Source organism: Rissa tridactyla, chromosome W (genome assembly GCF_028500815.1).
Source record: "Rissa tridactyla isolate bRisTri1 chromosome W, bRisTri1.patW.cur.20221130, whole genome shotgun sequence".
Taxonomy (NCBI): Eukaryota; Metazoa; Chordata; class Aves; order Charadriiformes; family Laridae; genus Rissa; species Rissa tridactyla.
This window is the reverse complement of record NC_071496.1, coordinates 26333332-26352938: the sequence shown is the minus strand read 5'-3', so window position 1 is coordinate 26352938 and position 19607 is coordinate 26333332. Positions and strand designations below refer to the sequence as shown.

Below are 19607 nucleotides of genomic sequence, written 5' to 3'. Positions count from 1 at the left end.
CAGGTCACCCCTGGCAGGGTCATTGGTGCCCACGTGGAAGAGCAGCAGGGGGTAATTGAGCCTGTCAAGCCTCAACTGTCTTGCAACAGCATCCTGGATCCAAGCCCCCAGCAAGCAGCAAACCTCCTTAGATGACAAGTCAGGTTGGCAGATGGGGATCTCCATTCCCTGCAGCAGGGAGTCTTCCACTACTATCGCTTGACACTTCCTCCTGTTTTTCCTGCATGTCTCAGGTCCAGCTGGCTTGAGTGTTTTGTTGGACAAAGCTCCTAGGCCCTTGTCAGCTATGACTCTTGTCAGCTGACTCTTGTCAGCTATGAGGGCACTGACTCTGTCCTGTGATTGCAAATTTTTGACATGGAGCAGGAGCCTTCCTCCTGGTGCCAGAAGTCACAAGTTTCCAGCCTTTGCCATCATGGAAGTCTCAGAGATCTGGTTGACCTCTTTCTTGTCATCTTTGATGCTGCACAGTCTTTTGACCTCCTCCTGCAGCTTCTTAACTTGGTGACACAGATCCTCAATGAGCACACAACTCCTGCGGACTAGAAGACTGTCTCCCAATGCCCCAGCCTCAGCAAGAGGCCCCAGGCATCCCCTGCAGAGCTGCATTATCCTTCTGGAACTCTGTCTGGGTCAAAACCTCTGACGTTACAGGGTCAGTTGTTCCAATGGCTGCTAGGGCCCATGCCCTGTGGTGTATCACCATTGCTGAGGAAGTATATTCTGTTCCGAGCAGAGTTGCTGGTCCCCTTCTTTGCGTCCTTCTGTGCAAAATGCTGCATATGATGGCTATTTCTGTTGGCAGTGCTCTGCAGCACAGATTTAATTTAGGTTGGAAGGGACCTCTGGAAGTCTCTGGTCCAATCTCCTGCTCAAAGCAGGTGTCCTGGTTCTGGCAGGGATAGGGTTAATTCTCCCCAGGCTCTGGCAGGGACACAGGTATTCCATCCCATGTGAGCCAAGCCCAGTCTGAGCTGACGGGGGAGGGGGCAGGAAGTCACCACTTGGGAGCAGGCTGGGGTGTCCAGGGTCCGGTTGGTACCATAACTGTATTTGTATATTCCCCTATCTGCGTTATTGTTGTTGTTTTCTTGTTCCCTTTGCTGTTCTGTTAAACTGCCTTTGTCTCAACCCACGAGTTTTGCCTTTTTCTTCCGATCCTTCCCTGGGGGGGGGGGGAGTTCGAGAGAGCAGCCACGTGGTTCTTTGTTGCCGTCTGAGGCTAAACCATGACAGCAGGGCCTTTTCCAGTCATGTTTTGGATATCTCCAAGGACGGAGATCCCACAACCTCTCTGGGCTCCTGTTCCAGTGTCTGATCACCCTCATGATGAAAAACGTTTTCCTCATATCTAATTGCAGTTTCCTGTGTTCCAACTTGTTCCAGTTGCTTCTCATCCTATTCCTGTGCACCTCTGAGAAGCCTGTCTCTGCCTTCTCTACACCCTCCCATTAGCTATCTGTAGACAGTAATAAGATCTCCCCCAAGCCTTCTCTTCTTAAGGCTGAACAAAACAAGCTCTCCCTGCCTTTCCTCGTTCGTCACGCATACCAGGGCCCTAATCATGTTGGTGGCCTCTGCTGGAATTGCTCCAGTGTGTCCATGTCTATCTTGTACTGGGGGGCCCAAAACTAGACATGGTACTCCATATGCAGTCTCACAAGTGCCAAAAAGAGGGGGCAGAATAATTTCCTTTGCCCTGCTGGTGCCCCTCTTGCTGACAGCAAGCCTAGTATGGGGTAGGTCTTTGTCACAAGGGCTCACTGCTGCCTCATCATCCACTTGTCCACTAGGACCCCCAGGTCCTTTTCTGCAAAGCTGCTTTCTAGACAGTTGGCTCCAACCTGTCCTGTTGAATGGGGTTATTCCTCCACAGGTACAGGATTTGCTTTTGCCTTTATTGAACTTCATGTAATTTGCCAGTTCATTTCTCCAGCACCAATATTCCTGTTGCCTAGCTGCTTTGTGGAATGTTTCTTAAAGCATACAACTCTTAAAAGTATTCAAACAGTAATTGTGCTTTCAGCTATATCATTTAAATATATACCTGCCAAAATACAGAAGGAGGGCACTTGGAAAAGAAACAGGATTACAGGGTTGCATACTGGAGATCATGGTTTAGGTCAAGTAGACCATCCACTCTGAATTCCTTAAGTCCCTTTGGAATGTTTTTAATCTTTCAGTCTCCCAAGGATAATGTTTCCTGCAAAACTGGTGAATGCTTTTTAGAGGCTACTTCTATACTGACATGAAAAATCCTATGTTTTTGCATTTACTTAAAACTGCCATGCCATACAGCTGAGCATAATGAACGCTAGTGATGTTTTTATACCTTTGTAAAGTGCCTCTGTGCAAAATCCTAAATTGCTGCCATTTTAGAGCAAATGGGACATCGTCAACCTTTGAACCAACAGAATACTTTTCAAGCCTTTAGTTTAGAAATACTGTGATATCATAAAACCAGCTTTATCTGTTATGCAACCTCCTCCATGCACTGCAGTTTGGAAATACTGCTCTAAAATCATGACAGACTGGACATTTCTGGACTAAGTTTCTTCAGATTTTATTCATGAAATTTCATTTAATGGATGGGATAGCACAATGGAGCTTTGTTTTTAAACAGTCTGTAATGCAATCTGAAATAATCAAAAAACATTTTTCATGGTCTGTATACAAAAGGTAAGAGCCTGCAGGTTGCAGTTTGGGAGTACCTGCTCTAAAATGAAGTAGCTTCTGGATTAACTCAGGTTTGCTCATAATTTAAAACTAGGCCAGAACCTTTGGAATATTTAGATTCCACCCTCTTATGGTTATCTTGTTCTTGTAAGGTTATTTCAAATCATTGCTGTGACAGTTGTGCAAACCTCCCTATTTAGTGTGGTAAGAGACTGAGGTTGTGCTTGTTTTCCAAAACCAAAAGACCTATTTGAAAACTTCACCAATAATAAACAGCTTAGTTAATCTAAAATCTGATGTAAATTGATTTGTTTTGGATGAAAGCCACTCTTGGTAACTTTCATCTCCTGCAAATATGGTGCAAAGTATTTGGTGGAAGCTTAGCAGATTTGTTTTCCGTGTCTGTACTCAGTCTGTTAGCTTATCAAACTGTTATATGTTGTACAGTACTTTCTGAAAATGCAAATGTCAGATTGGATTAGTTTACAATTAGGTCAGTTGTCAGTATCATTTCCCACTGTCCTAGTGCTTACCCTATTCTCTTCCATGAGCTTTCATACAGGGTGTTTTTTCCCTTTGTTCTTACTTTAATAGAATACATGAAACAACAAAAAAGAACAGTTATTTTGTCTTGTGGCTGCAAACATTGTCTGAACCTTCCACAATGATGTAAACTTAGTTTATCATAACAGATTTACTGTGGTTTGAGAGTATGTGCTTAGGTAGTCCTGTGAGGAGCATAGAGTTGGACTCAATGATCCTTATGGGTACCTTCCAACTTGAGATATTCCCTGATTCTATGATTCTGATTTTAAAGCAAAAATGATGGTGTGGTAAGATTTGCCGGATCATGCCTTTTGCATAGACAGTTGCTTTCACGGCTTACTTTCCTTTGTTAGATGGTTACAAATGTCGACTTCATTAATGACATTTCTTTGCAGCATGAATTATTTCTTTGTTATGGTTTGAGAAAACCCATAACAATTTATTGTCATTTAGACAATTATTCTATCACCTGATGACCCCTCCCCACCTGGAAAGGGGAATCAGGGAAAGCAAGGAAACACAAGGGTTGAAATATAAATAGATTTAATAGGATAAGACTAAATAATTAACAATAATACTAAAGAATCAGTATTAATCCCAATACTAATATAAGATATACAAGAATTATACTCAACCAATTATATCAGTAGGAAGCTGTGCACTCCCAGCAGTGGACAGCAAATGTCGGACACTGCGAGTACAACGGCTTCAGGAGGAAGGGAAGGGCTCAGGGGTCCGGCACCGGGGCAAGGAGTTTCTCTGGACTGCCACCATCAAGGGAGAGAGAAACTATGCAGCAAACTTCCTAATTTATATTGAATGTGACGTTTATGGTATGAAATAATCCTGTTGGCCAGCCTGGGTCAAATGCCCAGGCCTTGCTCCTCCTCATTCCTGTACCTGGCAAGGCTTGAAAACACTGAGACCTTGAATCCTACATAGCCTAGCTGGCTATAAAGTAAATATTTTCCCAAATTCAGACACTAGAGTCTTCCAAAAGTGGAGTTTTCTCCAGCGTTAGAAGAGAAATTAGTCCTGTGTCGCTCAACCCAAGACATTCTTAAACATGAGTAGCTGTTCCATACCATTACATTAATTTTATGAAATATTAGAAAATCATTCACTAAGAAGCTGAAGTAAATCTGCAGTCTGATGCTGTTCCCATTGAATTTGAGTGCAGAGCCCTGAATGAAGTGCATAATAGGGTATTTTGAGTCACCTTTGACATGATGTCTGCATTGTGGAGTTCTAGCTCAAGATTTTTTTCCTTTCTGTTTTTGACATGTGCTTTTCTTTTTTCATGTGTGAGACCCATCATTGTATAGTGTATAGTTTCTAGTTTTGTCTGGAAAAGAATCTGATTTTGGGGAACAGTTAGAATTGCTTATCTGTGCAGTTTAAAACAATAAAAATAAATCCTACCAGTTGTTGTGTTAAAGGGTAAAGGAATTTGGCAGAAAATAAACCATCTTGCATTCCATCTTGTCCTCAGATATCAGAGGAGCTGGGGGTGGCTGGGCTTAGATTCTGAGTGATGCCCAATTTGGCACTATAGTTCCAGTCACGTTCAATGTATTGAACTACCATGATTACGGATGCACAATAGCGTGATGCACTTTTGGTTTAGTCGTGTTCAATGAACTAGCATGACCAGATTCAAAGAGTTTGGTCGCATTCAATGAGAACTCTCTCGACTAGATTAATGAATAGTGCGGTTTATTGAGGCAACAGAATTGCAGATTCTTTTGGATTGCCAGTGATAATACACTGTCTGCAAAGCACGTGCAAGTAATATATCACCATAAAACAACTCGAGTAATATATCACCATAAAACAACTCTATATAGAGATTTCTAAGTTTCCCGGGGAAGCGCTCGGTATAGCTGAGTGTTCGAATCTCACCCAATAGGCATCCCTATGAGGGGAAGAGAGGCTCAGCTCATCAACTGGTCCCAGAAGTTAGCGATGGTTCGTGATGGTGTCTTCCTGACTTGTCTGCGATGGTATCTTCCCTAACATCTCTCTGTTCTTAGGCCATCTTTATACTATTTTTTATCTTTCAGGTGGAGCTTGAATGACTACAGTCATACATACCTTTGTTATGATTGGTGTAAAATTTCCGTGCTTCACGTTTAAAGGTATAGACTAGCAGAAATTCAGAGCACAGACCCAGTGAGGGGTGGTCGCACCTTGGAGGCAGGTAGCCTTTAGGATGGAGGTGTGTTTTGATATTATAATGACATTATAAATGAGCAAAGTTCAACTTAAGGGTGTGATTTTTACAAAAAATAAAAAACTGTTGGCTCAGGGTAACACCTATGCAGCTTATCAGTATTCATAGTACCATAAGTTCCCATTCCCTGCACTGATGCACAGAGTTTGGTTACGGTATCTTCACACCACCCCACTCTCCATGCCTTTTTTTACCATCTTAGAATCTGATGACTCTAAGATTGCAGGTTATGCGGCCTAGGGAACTACGGTGGAATACATTCCTTGCATATCAGCTGCACTCCACCCTGGAAGTATCTTCAACGCTGTACCTTTTCTTAAAATGTGAACATAACTTTAGTTTCTAAGTCACCTCCAGCAATTATCCCACATAATCCACCCCATGACTATAGTCACTCAAGCTTCACGATATTTAGAAGGAATTGGGGACATCACATGCATTCCTGTGGTATTATCGAATACATATACATCTTGTGGGCATAACAGGTGAGTTAAGCATTTCATCATAATCCAAAGTCTAACATACAAGGTAATTGTTAAAACAAAGCACAATACAGTGAGTATTAATAAAACAACAGGATGAAGCACCTTGTTGAAGACTCCTGCAGCAGTTGGTGACCATCCAAAAAAAATGTCTCACCATTCATCTTTTCCATCTTTCTTCACTCTTTCGAAGACACGATGTATTTCTTCAACATCGTGATGGACAATAATCAAAGTTTTTTGTGCATTTTTTTGAACTCGCTACAGCAGCTGCTTTAGGTCTTCATGTTGTAGCAGTCTTCTCACCAAAGTGAGATTCATTCCAATAGGGGCAAGCAGCAGGTCATGGATTAGTGTGCAGTTAGACCATAACAGTTCATAAGAGGTTACAGGAGTTGAGTAACTAAAATCGCATCCTATAATCTTGACAAAATTACAAATATTAGAGTGATCACTGGTATTTACAGTGGTATTATCTATGACTATAGAATCACAACAGGTTCTCATACAGACGCATCGTTTTCCAGTATATACAAGTACCGTTTCTGGGGTTTCGTTGGGATGTATTTCGAAATGACAAACTTTTTGTTCGGTGTCAAGACAAATGTCTTGGGTTTTGATGGTATTACTTTCACAAATGAATCCTTGTTGTTCTCATATCATGCATGCATCAACATCGACAGTTTGCCATTTATTTCTGTTCTGCTGGGCCCATACTCTATGCTCTATGGGACAGAGTATAGTTCCATGGCGATTCAACCCCAGCGCAATGATTGTGTATATGGTGTATACCGAAGCATTGCATATTGTCAAAACAAAAGCTGTGGCTTTACCGTCAGTGGGGTCAGAAGTGAAATTAACTAGACATCACCAAGACTTAAATTTCTTCTCGAATTTGATTGCGTTATCCCAAATTACTTTCTGAATTTCAATACGTAAGGTGCCTTCTTCACCTTCCCTTATAATTGCAGCTGCCATTGATTGCATCCACAGCTGAGCTTGGATACAACTAAGAGCTAGAGAAACATTGTTTTGGACCACATCAAGTGCATCTACAATCAGCTGATGGTCTTTTTCATCAATTTTTCCCCACTGAGGTAATATATCTGATAAAAGCCATTGGTTAGTTCCCAGAGCTGAAAGAGAAGATTGTAGAGGGTGTTTCAATCTATTTAGGTCACAGGTAATTGTGGTTAGTTTATTTGTGAGTACTTCAGCATCCGTGCTGTTTAAGAGGCCTAGTCCAGTTTCTAAGATACTGGTCTGATCATTTTGGAGAGATGAGAGTCCATCTGTGTAACCATGCTGACCATCCTGCGTAAGATGTACTCAGGAATGGCCAACAGGTAGGTTTGACCACAGAGATATTAATCTGCACTGATAATTCCACTCATTTGAGGGAATATGATGGATTAAACAGCATCTGCTGTTGACCTGTATTTTTAATTATGTAAGGACTGGTGTTGAAGATGTAAGGAGTTAGACTAATAGGAGGCTGAGTTGGTACATTTTCAGAAATTTGTGGAGACAGAGGTTTCTCATCCTTTACAATTGGCGCAGATGTTGCTGTATCAATCATAAATTCAAATAGTAATTCTGTGCCTCTATAGCCCCAAATACAATACACAATTATAGGCTTGGTGAAGGTGAAATTATACCAGCAATCTGAATTTGATTCTGTTATTTTGTGACACTCACTATTACTGTCTTCCAGTTTGGAAGAATCAGCGTAAACTGTTTTAATTTCGGTTGGCCTATGGTAGGTAGACCCATTAATTACTTGGCAACCGATTTGCATTTTCTCTCCTGGAATGGCTTGGAGTCTAACCAGCCGAAGAGAGTCATTCCAACTCCATTCATCTTTTAAGTAAATATTGTTTCCATGTAACACTAGAGTGAAGAGATTTAAGTCCCTTTTGCTTTGTGGTGTTCCGGCACTTGCAGGGTATCTTGACAGTGTATGGTCCCAAGGGTCATCATCAGGCACCATGGTGAAAATGGGCATATTCCTAACTCCACATTCTAGTGTGATAAAAGTCCTTTCTGTGTGGTAACTGACAGGCGTTTCAGATGGAGTGTGTGTGATTGCGTTAGGTTGTGTAGTTGGATCAGGTTCAATCATATCTATCTATTTTGAACTTAAACGATAGCCCTCTACTGTGGTGGATAGGTATTTGCTTCTGTTGCCAAAGACAAGTCACAATAGTGGGTTTCACCAGAGCAAAGTTGTACCAACAGTCCCACTTGTCAGTGACACAATCCTTTGTTGTTACTGGGACTGAGAGTGTATTGGATATTATAATTTGTGTGACCTTTTCATGTGTGGATCTGTTGATCAATCTACACCCTATCTGGATTTCTTCTCCCGCGTTTCCCCTCAGGAGTGGAAGCCAACTGTCCTTATCCCAGCTCTACTCGTGTTTTGAATACAGTTCAGCTCTATGTATTACCACAGTAGCTAAGTTTAAGTTTTCATTGATGGAGTATGGTCCCATAATCCCGATGTATTTAACATAAACTTGGGACCACGGCCATTCCGTGTCCTTCTGGCTACAAATCAAAGGAAACTGTATTAGGATCAGGGTGAAATACCATATCATTAATTCAACCTGTTTGTTTGTCATCTTAAAACTTGGGTCTCCAGATACTCATACACATTAAAAATAATATTATTGCTAGAATAAGCAACAAGATTCCCTGGATGCATTCAAGGTTGGCATAGGCTAATCCATCCATCCACGTGCAGTTAATTCAGGATTCCTGTGAACAGAAAAGGAAAGAAAACGTGCTCGGTCTTACTTAACTGGCAGGGTTAAAAAGAAGGTGAGATCCACCAGGTGCTAATCCGGTGTACTTTTCCTGGGAAATCTCTGGCTTCCCATGTATAGGGATTTTTAGGTGTAGTTAACACCATGGGTACCATTCCAATCTGAGGCATTTTCACCAGTACAGGTTGTCCGGTGTAAAATCCTGTAGGATATTGTCCTGACTTGGTATGAACTTTTGGGTGATTGTATTAGCAGATACACAAAAGGCTTCATTTTAGGGCAGCCATCTCTGCTCCATCTGTTATTTAACTGGTAGATGGCATTATACAATCGCAAATGCCACCCAGATTCACGAGTTTTTGCAAAACGCTTAACCAATCCGTTGTTGCATTCGATGATGCTGTTAGCCTGAGGATAATAGGGAGCGTGGAATATCCAACAAATCCCTTCTTCCTTGGCCCAGTCTTGTACCATGGTAGCTGTAATGCATGAGCTGTTGTCACTTTGAATTTCCTCTGGAAGGGGAAGTGTACTGAACCATCCTTTAAGGCCTTTTACTGTGTTTTCCCCAGTGGCCGATGTAAAGTCAGTGGCCATGGTGAGACCAGATATAACTTCTACTCCCACCTGATGGTCGCAACAGACCAATATAATCTATCTGCCAGGAATGCCACAATGTTTTCTTATCCTGAATGTGTAGGGGAGGCACTTTACTTGGATGGTCTTTATTAAGTCGTAAATGACATTGTGAACAGGCAGTCACTACTTGCTCACATAGCTTGACTGATACAGGCCATCCTCAGGATATGCCTTCCTGATATAAATCGGCTCGTCCGGTGTGGCCGTGCTTAACATGTAGCCATTTGAGTCAGCGTTCCCATTCTTGGTCATCATTCATGACATCAATTTGTCACAGCCGTGTGACTGTTTGAACTAGGCAGTGATTGAGCTTGAATGATCATGTCCTTTTACCCAACCAATGTGTAGTACCCTTTGTTCTCCGATCTCTAACAGTTGCTCCCAACTGTTGGTTTGACAAACTGGGACTCTGTTCACTGGCCAATCATTGTCTGCCCAGTGGCCTATCCATTCGGTGGCTCTTTTAAAGACAGCATATGAGTCAGTATAAATATAGCTAGCACCATGTTGTGTGGCTAACAGGACTGCTCTAAGCTCCCCTACCTGTGCACTACCTTCACCTGTCTTGGTCACTCTTTCTCCCGTTGCTACTTCCAGTGCTACAGCCTTGTATTTCCACTCATTGTTCTCCCTATGAGATGATGCATCAGTAAACCGGACTCCAGTGAGATCACTGTCTTCCTCCAGAAGAGGCGCTTCCTGAATGGGAGATAGTTTTCTCGGTGCAGGTTGGAACAACAGAGTACTGTCTATGTCCTTTTGCAGTTTAGACATCTTAACATTACCCTTGGTAATTGGCATAATTTCATTAATGCCTTCTAGATATGCACACCACTTACGAACCATGGGTTTTTGGGCAATGTCAGCTGGCGGTGCCGTGCCTTTACAGACTACATCCAGGAGACGGAAGGGTCCCCGAATGATCACGCTCTGTTCTCTCCTTATTCGTTCTGCCTGTTGCACTGCTCTGACTAGGGACAGTAAACCTTTTCCCAAATCTGAATATCTCATTTCAGTATCACTGAAAGAGTGGGAACTAAATTCTAGCGGTCTCTCCAACCCTTCTGGCCCCTTTTGCCATAGGTTGCAATGAGAACCATGCTCACTAAATCCCCATTCTACGTGGATAGGGTTGGTCGTATGTATAGGACCAAGCTGTTGGAATAGCCTTAATTCTTTTATCAACAATTCTAGTGCATTTGTATGCTGTTCAGTCCATTCCTGTGATTTTCGTTTTTTGAGCAAATTGTATAGGGGACGAGCAATAATGGAAAAAACAGGAATATGTTTACACCAATAACTTAAGGCTCCTAAAACTTGCTGTAACTCCTTTACACTAGATGGACTTTGTCCCTGTTCTATTTTTTCTAGGGTGTCCTGGGGAATAGAGGCAGCTCCTTTAATCCACCAGACTCCCAGGAATTTAATCTCCTGTGCTGGTCCCTGACATTTTGAGTCTGGAATTTCCAATCCTAATTTGATTAGTGCTCCTTGAATGTTTTCCATTGTGTCTTTTACACTTTCTTGGCTTTTCCCCCCTATCAGGATGTCATTGATATACTGGTATACTGTACTGTCAGGTGGAACAGGAATCTCCACTAAAACCTTAGCCAAAGCATTGTGAGTCATAGTGGCGGAATGTTTATATCCTTGCGGGAGCCTGTTAAAATTATACTGGATCCCCCTCCACGTAAAAGCAAACTGCGCTTTATCCTGCTCAATGAGAGGAATCATGAAAAACATGTCTTTAACATCTAAGGCAGCCATCCAAGGATGAGCAGCTCCCTATATTAATGTTACTATCTCAGCGATGTTTGGAACTGCAGCAGTTAAAGGTGCAGTGTTAGCATTTAACTGTCGATAATCCACTGTGAAATGCCATTGCCTGGTTGGTTTCTTTACTGGCCACACCATTGAACTGTAAGACAAATGAGTCCTTTTAATGATATCTCTTTTTTCCAATTCTGTCACCACTGTCAATCCCCATGAGTGCTGCTGCTGGCAATGGATATTGCCAAGCATCAGTGATTTTAGAGGGGGATAAGGGTATAGATGTTTCTAACAGTCTCAATTTCATTGTGCCCAATTCTTTTTTATTTCCTGCAATACTCCACACAGTTCCATCTGGGAGTTTCCACATTCGTCCACACAGTATATCAAATCCTAGAATGTCAGTGTTCGTGGCACCGACTAATACTTCTGCTCTGGTTAATCTCCGCTCCCCTGGAAACCAGAGAGTTACTTTTGCAGTGGGGAATTCCTTCACTGCTCCCTCGATTCCTGTGACTTTAACCCTGCATTGGCCAGGTTTTATGCCAAGGGCTTGTGCTGTTTCTTTAGTGATTTGGGCCGCAGTATCAATGAGAAAATTTACCAATATTTTTCAGGGTCTAACGGGAATGGTAATAGTAGGTTCAGAGCATTTATTAGAGAGCCATTGAATTGCTAGTACCTGCCAGGCAAGATCCGGGGTTTTTCCACTGGATGAACTGACCCAGCCCATTTGGCATCCATACCTATCTATTTCTTGTACAAACTCGCTCCAGGTGGGTATAGGGGCTTGCTGATCTTGTCTACGACCATGACCAGCATTTTCACAAGCAGCTTGTATGCGGTCCTGAGCATTTGCTACAAACATCTTAAGACAATCAGGAAGACCGCAAATAAGAGGGGTTAATCGTGCTGGGTTGATGGGAGCTAGCATTGGGGATTTCCTTAACGCATCTCTGTCATACATCACTTGTATGCAGGCTGCTTTCTGTACTGCCTCGGTCAGATCGGAGTAGCCTGTAGCTTTAATCTCCAGCAGTTCCCCTCTCTCCTGGGGATTTATACCACCTGCCCAGTATGCTGCTCATGCAGTTAAGGAATAATTATGATCTCCTGGCATGGTGATTAAAAGTACTCCTGGTCTCCAATAGCCTCCGGCTTCCTCCTCACTTAACATAATTCTGTCTCCCCCCGCAAGAGAAATTCGCCACACATACTCAACTTCCGATTCCCCTGACCGCCTGAAGAATTTCTTCTGTAATTTTTCCAATTCTGCCGGTGACCACAGAATTGTACACACAGTGGTGTGAATCTCATCATCGCTGTCAACAGCAGTTTCAGTTTTAACCAGTGGTCAAATGGGAATCAATTATCCCACACCAGTGTGTGCAGAAGCTGTTGTTCAGGATATGTATGTTATTTCTTAATGTCATTGTCAATTAATTTAATGGAGAGCCTTCAGTATGAGCCAGTTCCAATTGCTTTTGCAATAGCCTGGTGATAGCAAACTATAGCATATTTCTCTATTTGAAAAAGATTATTAGAAATATGAAAATGCTTGGTTTTATTTGTAAATAAGAAACAGAATCTAATGTTTCAGTGGCTGCTTTCACACTGGTTTAAAGTAAATCTGGCAGACTTAAGTTGTGAGCACGAACATAAAATGTTGAATGCATCCATGATTCAGGCTTTTTGTTTGCAGTTCCTAATACTAATTAGTTTTAAATCTTTATCTATAAAGTGTTATCCTGTAGTCCTCTAATACTGTATTTCCATTGGCAGTTTTGTGTTGAGTTTGCAAGGCCTCAGGACTGAAGTTTGTCGGACCTGCTCTGTCTGAACTTTTCTTGATCTTCCCATAGCTTTGTTTAACTTGGTTTAGCTGTGTCATGGTTTAACCCCAGCCAGCAACTAGGACCACACAGCTGCTTGCTCACTCCCCCCTGGTGGAATGGGGGAGACAATCGGAAAAGTAAAATTGATCAGGTGTCTATGGATAATATTATTTTATTTTGTTTATCTTTGTACGGTGCCACCATGGTTTTATGATTCTAGCATAATAATGGGTTTTATGATTCTAGCATAATAATGTAGTGTAGAGAAATACAGGCCTGGTATGGTAGCAGGGGGCTTGAGAATTGGAGACATAGGATGCAGTGTAGAGGAGTACAGGCATGGGATGATAAGAATGCACAGACTTTTGGCACTGGATACCCCATGGCTATAAACTCACCAGTGGTCAATTAAAGAAATGCAGACCTGGAGCTGGACAAAATTGATTTTATAGGTAACAGAGAATATTGAAATAGTACCTAGCATCTGTAAAAAGCCACCATATATAGTAAATTCGGATGTAACCTGGAGCTGCAGACGAATGAAGAAAGAGCAAAGACTGTAAACGCATGTTAGCAAACATATACGTATTACTCCAAGTGGATCCTGGAGTGAAGAAGACGCCACCAACATGAATATCATATTCTTCCTGGTGAAGGGACTCCAGATGCTGACAAATTGCTGTAGCACACCCCTTCCCCCCCACACCAGAATGAAACCACAAACTTTAGGCCCAAGAGGAGCAGTGGAAGGGTGAACACAACACCAGGAACAGGGGTAGAAACTAAGGAGTGGGTGTATAACAATTTCAACTTTACTATTATTCTTTCTTTTTCTGTAATAATTAGATCTGGACTAATAATGGTTAGACTGTTAAGACTTCAATTATACCAACAATAAATTCTTGAATATATATATTTTTTAAAAAGGTGTGCTTCCTCTTTGACTATAAACAATATTTTGAGCATAAAAGACCTTAGCATAATAGGCCCTTGCCCCCTCACAGAACACCTGTTAACTTAATTATCTAAGAAAAGATATTCATCTTGGAAGTAAAAAGGATATCTGCCAGTAGGGTGAATTTTGCATTTCTTCAATAAGCAGGTCCATAAGTTCAGGTCTTTAGATTCCTTGGGTTTATATTTAAACCAATTGCAAAGCAATAGAATGGCAATGATGCTTATTTTCAATCATTGTTGTCACAGTAATAGTACATAAGAGGTTTTCATGGGATTAGGATGAAATATCTTTCAGTATAGAGCAGTTAGAGTTACACTAATACTGCTTCATGATAAGAGAAAATTTCACGTGTTTATGAAGTATATTATCTTCCCCATTCTTGGAAGAATGTGACGAAACATCCTTATGAAGGTGTCACAGAAAAATCTGGTCTCCAAATGCATGGGTGTATTTGCATAGGAGGAGATGTAGTTGGGGGCAGAAGGGTTCAGTCAGATATAACTTCCATTTTTTTTTCCCAGAAAATTTAACATATTTCTGTGTTCGGGATTAAAGATCGCAAGCTTTGGGATTTATGATTCCATGTGTGTGTGAAACCATTAAGCAATTTGTATTTAAATTCTTTAAATCTTAGAAAGTTGGCATAAGAATGGGTGGGATTCTTTTCTTCCATCTTATACTGACTTTACTTTGGAGGAGCCACTCTCAATTTGTACTGCTGTAAATGAGGAAAGGCTCTTGGAGAGTGGGGGAGGAAACTGTTTCTTCAGAGTAATGTTTAAATGGGGAAAAAAATCCTTTTATATACTCTTCTGGTGCAGATCTCTCTTCATTTTTTAAAAACTGTTAAACGTGAAGCTTTTTTTTTTTCTTTATCCAAAAAGAAGAGGAGGAAATTAATCTAAGCAGAGACTAATCAAGAACAGCTAATAGATTGAGCCCTGGCATTAGTGTATAGATTCCTGTTTGACTTAAGAGTATTTGCAAGTTATTCTCTAACTATTTTTCATCTCTGTTTATTGCATGCTAAACAGATGGCCCAGATAGCCAAAGGCAGGAAGAAGGTGCAGTACAACCACCATCAGCTTGATGTTATGTCTGTTCTTTTGTTTACTTTGTTGGATTTTTTTGCCTTTTTATTTGGTGCTTTGCTTTTCTGCATCCAGCAAGTTTTTTTAGGATTATTTCTGAGCTACCATATCAGTTAACATTTCTCAGAAATCAATTGCCTGTTTGGCCGTCACTATCCGTTGCTTATCATTAGACATTTTGTGTTAGAAATAGGATAAAGATTGGACTTATCAAAGGGATACAGGTAGTACTGGAAATGCATACCAAAGAAATAGGACTGATGTGTCAAAGGTTTTATTCTGTAAACTGTAAAAAAAAAGTACTTTTTATTCCTCTATAGAGAGTTTTGCTTCATTCACAGCTGTGTCAAATAGAGGAAAAAAGTATAGACACACAATTATATGCTGACTGACCTATATTTTAGTAATATGTTATGATTATGGAGTTCTTAAAAGTTATCAGATTTTTTAAAAGGCACTTAAAATTGCAAGCATTTGCTTTTTGTTTACAAAGGTACAGCTTCTGGAGGGAGTTAGCACGTTAATAGTATGTTGTCTGACAGTGAAGACCCTCTTGCCAGAACCGCACTCTAAGTTATTTAAAACTGCACCCGTGATACACAGTTTTCCATTATTCTGAGCAGTCACTGTTGTTAAGCCCCTGTATGGGAAGGGAGGTAAGAGTGGCTTTTATGGGATTAAAAATTTTACAAATTGCATCTAACCGACTTCCATATCTAGTACAGTGTTTCCATATTTTTTTGTTTATCTTTAGCTTCTGCAATCTAATACTTTGTTTTGAATTGCTGTTCTGGTGACTATGTCTTGTTTGTGATCTAATATCATTATTAAGGGTGTTACCTAATGTTATTGACCCTATTCCATTTATTTGCAGGCTCCAGAAGTTGAATCTCAACCTGTGACTGAAGTGGACCTCTTCATTTCTACACAGAGAATAAAAGTATTGAATGCAGACACACAGGTATGGACAAAGAAGCACCTTTGCCAGGTCAGGCCTTGTCAGTGTTACAATAATAGTCATTTGAAACAGACTTTGTCTACCTGCCAAAATTTGACTTTCAGGGAGTGCTGGCTCTTATAGTTCCCTCCAAGACTTCCTGGTCAGAAATCTATGCTGAAGAACCATGTCACGCATGGAATTAATCAGAGTTGTCTGACTGATTTGGCAGGTATGCTAATTGCAGTCAGCCCAAAAGATAAGAAGCTTTGTTCACATTATACATCATTCTAGGCAGTCTAGTATCATAATATGATAAGTATCAATTGTCCCCAGACAAGCCTAAAGTATTTGGTTGTGATAACTAATTTGAAGTCCTTAGTCCTCAGCATGTTGTGTGTGTTCAGGCCAAGATACCCAAGTCTTTGTGTTCTTTTCCACAGTAACTTTCATTTTCAAAATGTGCTTTTTTTTGGTTTACTTTTTTTGAAAGTGAGACTGTTGGTTCCTCTTGGCACCTCCTTTCATAAAGGAGATTTATTCCTTTTTGTAGGCATTTTCTTAATAAAGGTGTCATACTGTCATTAATCTCTTTATAAAACACCAAAAGTGTAATAAAAATTTGCTTAAAACATCATCTGATACCTTTTTTTATATCCTACAGGAAACTATGATGGATCATCCTCTGAGGACCATTTCTTACATTGCGGATATAGGGAATATAGTTGTTCTGATGGCTCGTAGACGAATGCCGCGATCAAATTCCCGGGACAATGTGGAAGCATCTCACCCCTCCCAAGATGGAAAAAAGCAATACAAAATGATTTGCCATGTCTTTGAGTCTGAGGATGTAAGGAATTTTTTTTTTAATGTTCTGATTTTTCTAGGAGGTAAAATGTGAGCACATCTTGACAGACTTGAAAGTCTATAGCCAATGGTCCTATTTGGCTTGTTTGTTAATTGCATAAAAATATTTCATCGAAGTAGAACTTGCTTTCTCTTTGCATGATGGAACCCTGTGTTTTGCTTGCAAAGTCAGTATTTATAGAACTTCCTTTTTTTCAAGTAAATTTAATACTTTCCTAGAGACAGGGAGGGGCAAATTCTAAAAGAACACTGTTGCCACAGTTTACGTATACCAGTTCAAGATCGGTGAGAGTGAACATCCATCAAAGAAGTTTGTTTTCATAGGGAGCTTCCATTCCCTAGCGTTGCCACAAGGATCGCTGATATATGCCATTTTGGGCTTTTTTTGTTTGTTTGGGTTTCCTTTTGATATGATGATGGAGTTCAGAAGGAGTAGCTGAAATTATCCCCCCCCACACAGTATGATCTTCTCCATAATTTGTCCAGGTACTAAGGTTAGACTAATAGGTCTGTAGTTTCCTGGGTCTTCCTTCACTCTCTTCTTGTAAATTGGAATAATGTTGACTAGCTTCCAGTCAGTGGGGACCTCCCCAGACTCCCAAGACCTTTGGTAGCTGATTGAGAGGGGTCCTGCTGTAGCTTCTGCCAACTCCTTCAGCACTCTGGGATGAATCCCATCAGGCCCCATGGACTTATGAACATTCAGCTGATACAACCGGTCCCTTACAATTTCAGTGTCCACAAATGGAAAGTCACTGTTCCCGCAGTCGTAGTCCTCCAACTCAGAGGGCTGGGCAGCCCAAGGTCTATCAGTATTATTAAAGCATTGAATGCCTCTGCCTTTTCTTCATCCCTATTAGTCAGGTGACCATCTTCAACAAGTATCAGTCCAATGTTTTCTTTAGACCTCCTCTTGCTATTAACATACTTTAAAAAGCCTTTCTTATTGTCTGACACAACACTGGCCAGTTTCAACTCTAAATGAGCTTTGGACTTTTGTGTCTTTTCCCTGCATATGCGAACCACAGCTCTGTAATCTTCCTGCGAAGCTTGACCTTGCTTCCAGAGATCCTGCAATTTATTTTTCCTCCTGAGTTCCAAGAGGAGTTCCCTGTTCAGCCAAGCTGGTCTTCTGCTCCGCTTACTTGACTTACGACACAGTGGAATTGCCTGCTCCTGTGCTTCTAAATGGTGGTTCTTAAAGACTGGCCAGCACTTGTGAACTCCTAAGCCCTCAAAAGCAGATTCCCCAGGTACTCTGCTAAATAGCTCCCTAAACAGCTTAAAGTTTATTCTCCTGAAGTCCAGGGTAGCAACTCTGCTTTCCTTTTTTGTCATTACACTGAAAATTCTAAACTAAACCGTTTCATGATCACTGTGGTCAAGACAGCCACCTGCCATCACATCCCCCATGAGTCCTTCTCTATTCACAAATAGCAAGTCTAGGAGGGCATCTTTCCAAGTTGTCTCACTGAGTACTTGTGACAAGAAGTTATCCTCCACAAACTTCAAGAATTTCCAGGACCTGCTCATCACAGCAACGTGATATTCCCAGATGATGCCTGGGAAGTTGAAATCTCCCATAAGGAGAAGGCCTACCAATTCTGAAATTTCTCCTAATTACTTATAGAATAACTCATCAGTGCTTACATCCTGGCTGGGCAATTGATAGTAGACACCCACTACATCATCTCCTTTCTTTTCCATCCCCCTAATCCTCACCCAGAGGCTCTCCACCACATCATCACTAACTGTAAGGGCTGTACAGTCAAACCTCTCCCTTACGTATAGTGCAACACCTCCACCTCACCTGCCCTGCCTACCCCTCCTGAACAGCCTGTAGCCCTCCATCCCAGCACTCCAACTGTGGGACTCATTCCACCAAGTTTCACTGACACCAATGATATCGTAGCTCTGGGAGCTGACCAATGCTTCCAGTTCATCCTGTTTGTTTCTCATACTGCGTGCATTAGTGTACAAGCATTTCCACCCTCAGGCAATGCCATGCCAACCCTTGGCTTACCTACTGAAACTTATTTTCATAGGGAGCTTCCATTCCCTAATGTTGCCATGAGGATTGGTGATATATGCCATAAAGGGGTATTTGGGGCTTTTTTCATTTGTTTGGGTTTCCTTTGGATATGATGATGGAGTTCAGAAGGAGTAGCTGAAATTATTTCCCTCCCAAAAAAAAGCCCAAGGAATATCGTTGGGAATTCCAATAGAGTGTCCTTTGTAATTACAAAGTCTCTTTATAACTCCTTGGTTGCTGTTTAAATCAGGTGATGGTCATCTTCCTCTTCATTGTTGTCAATTTAGGGCAAATGCCCTCTCAGACAGTTGTGGGTGTCCCATTCACACCCACTATTACACTCACCCACTGTGGTGGGTTCACCTTGACTGACTGCCAGGTGCTCACCAACCCACTCTCTCACTTTCCCTCCTCGGCAGAACAGAGGGAGAATAAAAGATGAAAAAATCATGTGTTGAGATAAAGGCAGTTTAGTGAAGAAAAGCAAAGGTCGCACGCAGAAGCAAAGCAAAGCAAATTTATTCTCTACTTCCTATCAGCAGGCAATGTCCAGCCACTTCCTGGGAAGTAGGGCTGTGTATGTGTAGTGGTTGCTTCGGAAGACAAATGCCTGAATAATGAATGCCTCCCCTCCTCCTCCTTTCTCTCAGCTTTTATTGCTGAGCATAACGTTATATGGTATGGAATAGCCCTTTGGTCAGTTTGGGTCAGCTATGTCCCCTCCCAATCTCTTGCCCACCCCCAGCCTAATGGCCTTTGGGGGCAGGGAGGGT

The 19607-nt window shown here is 41.4% G+C and overlaps 1 protein-coding gene across 1 annotated transcript in view; it reads left to right on the top strand.

Annotated features, from left to right (window-relative positions):
• LOC128901913 (amyloid-beta A4 precursor protein-binding family A member 1-like) overlaps window positions 1-19276 on the top strand; it is a 48829-nt gene extending 29553 nt beyond the window's left edge. The window contains exons 4-6 of the mRNA XM_054184057.1: window positions 15873-15959; window positions 16600-16785; window positions 19085-19276. Of these exons, the coding sequence (XP_054040032.1) occupies window positions 15873-15959; window positions 16600-16785; window positions 19085-19276 (465 nt within the window). The remainder of the gene's footprint in view (window positions 1-15872; window positions 15960-16599; window positions 16786-19084) is intronic.
• Window positions 19277-19607: the final 331 nt, after the last annotated feature.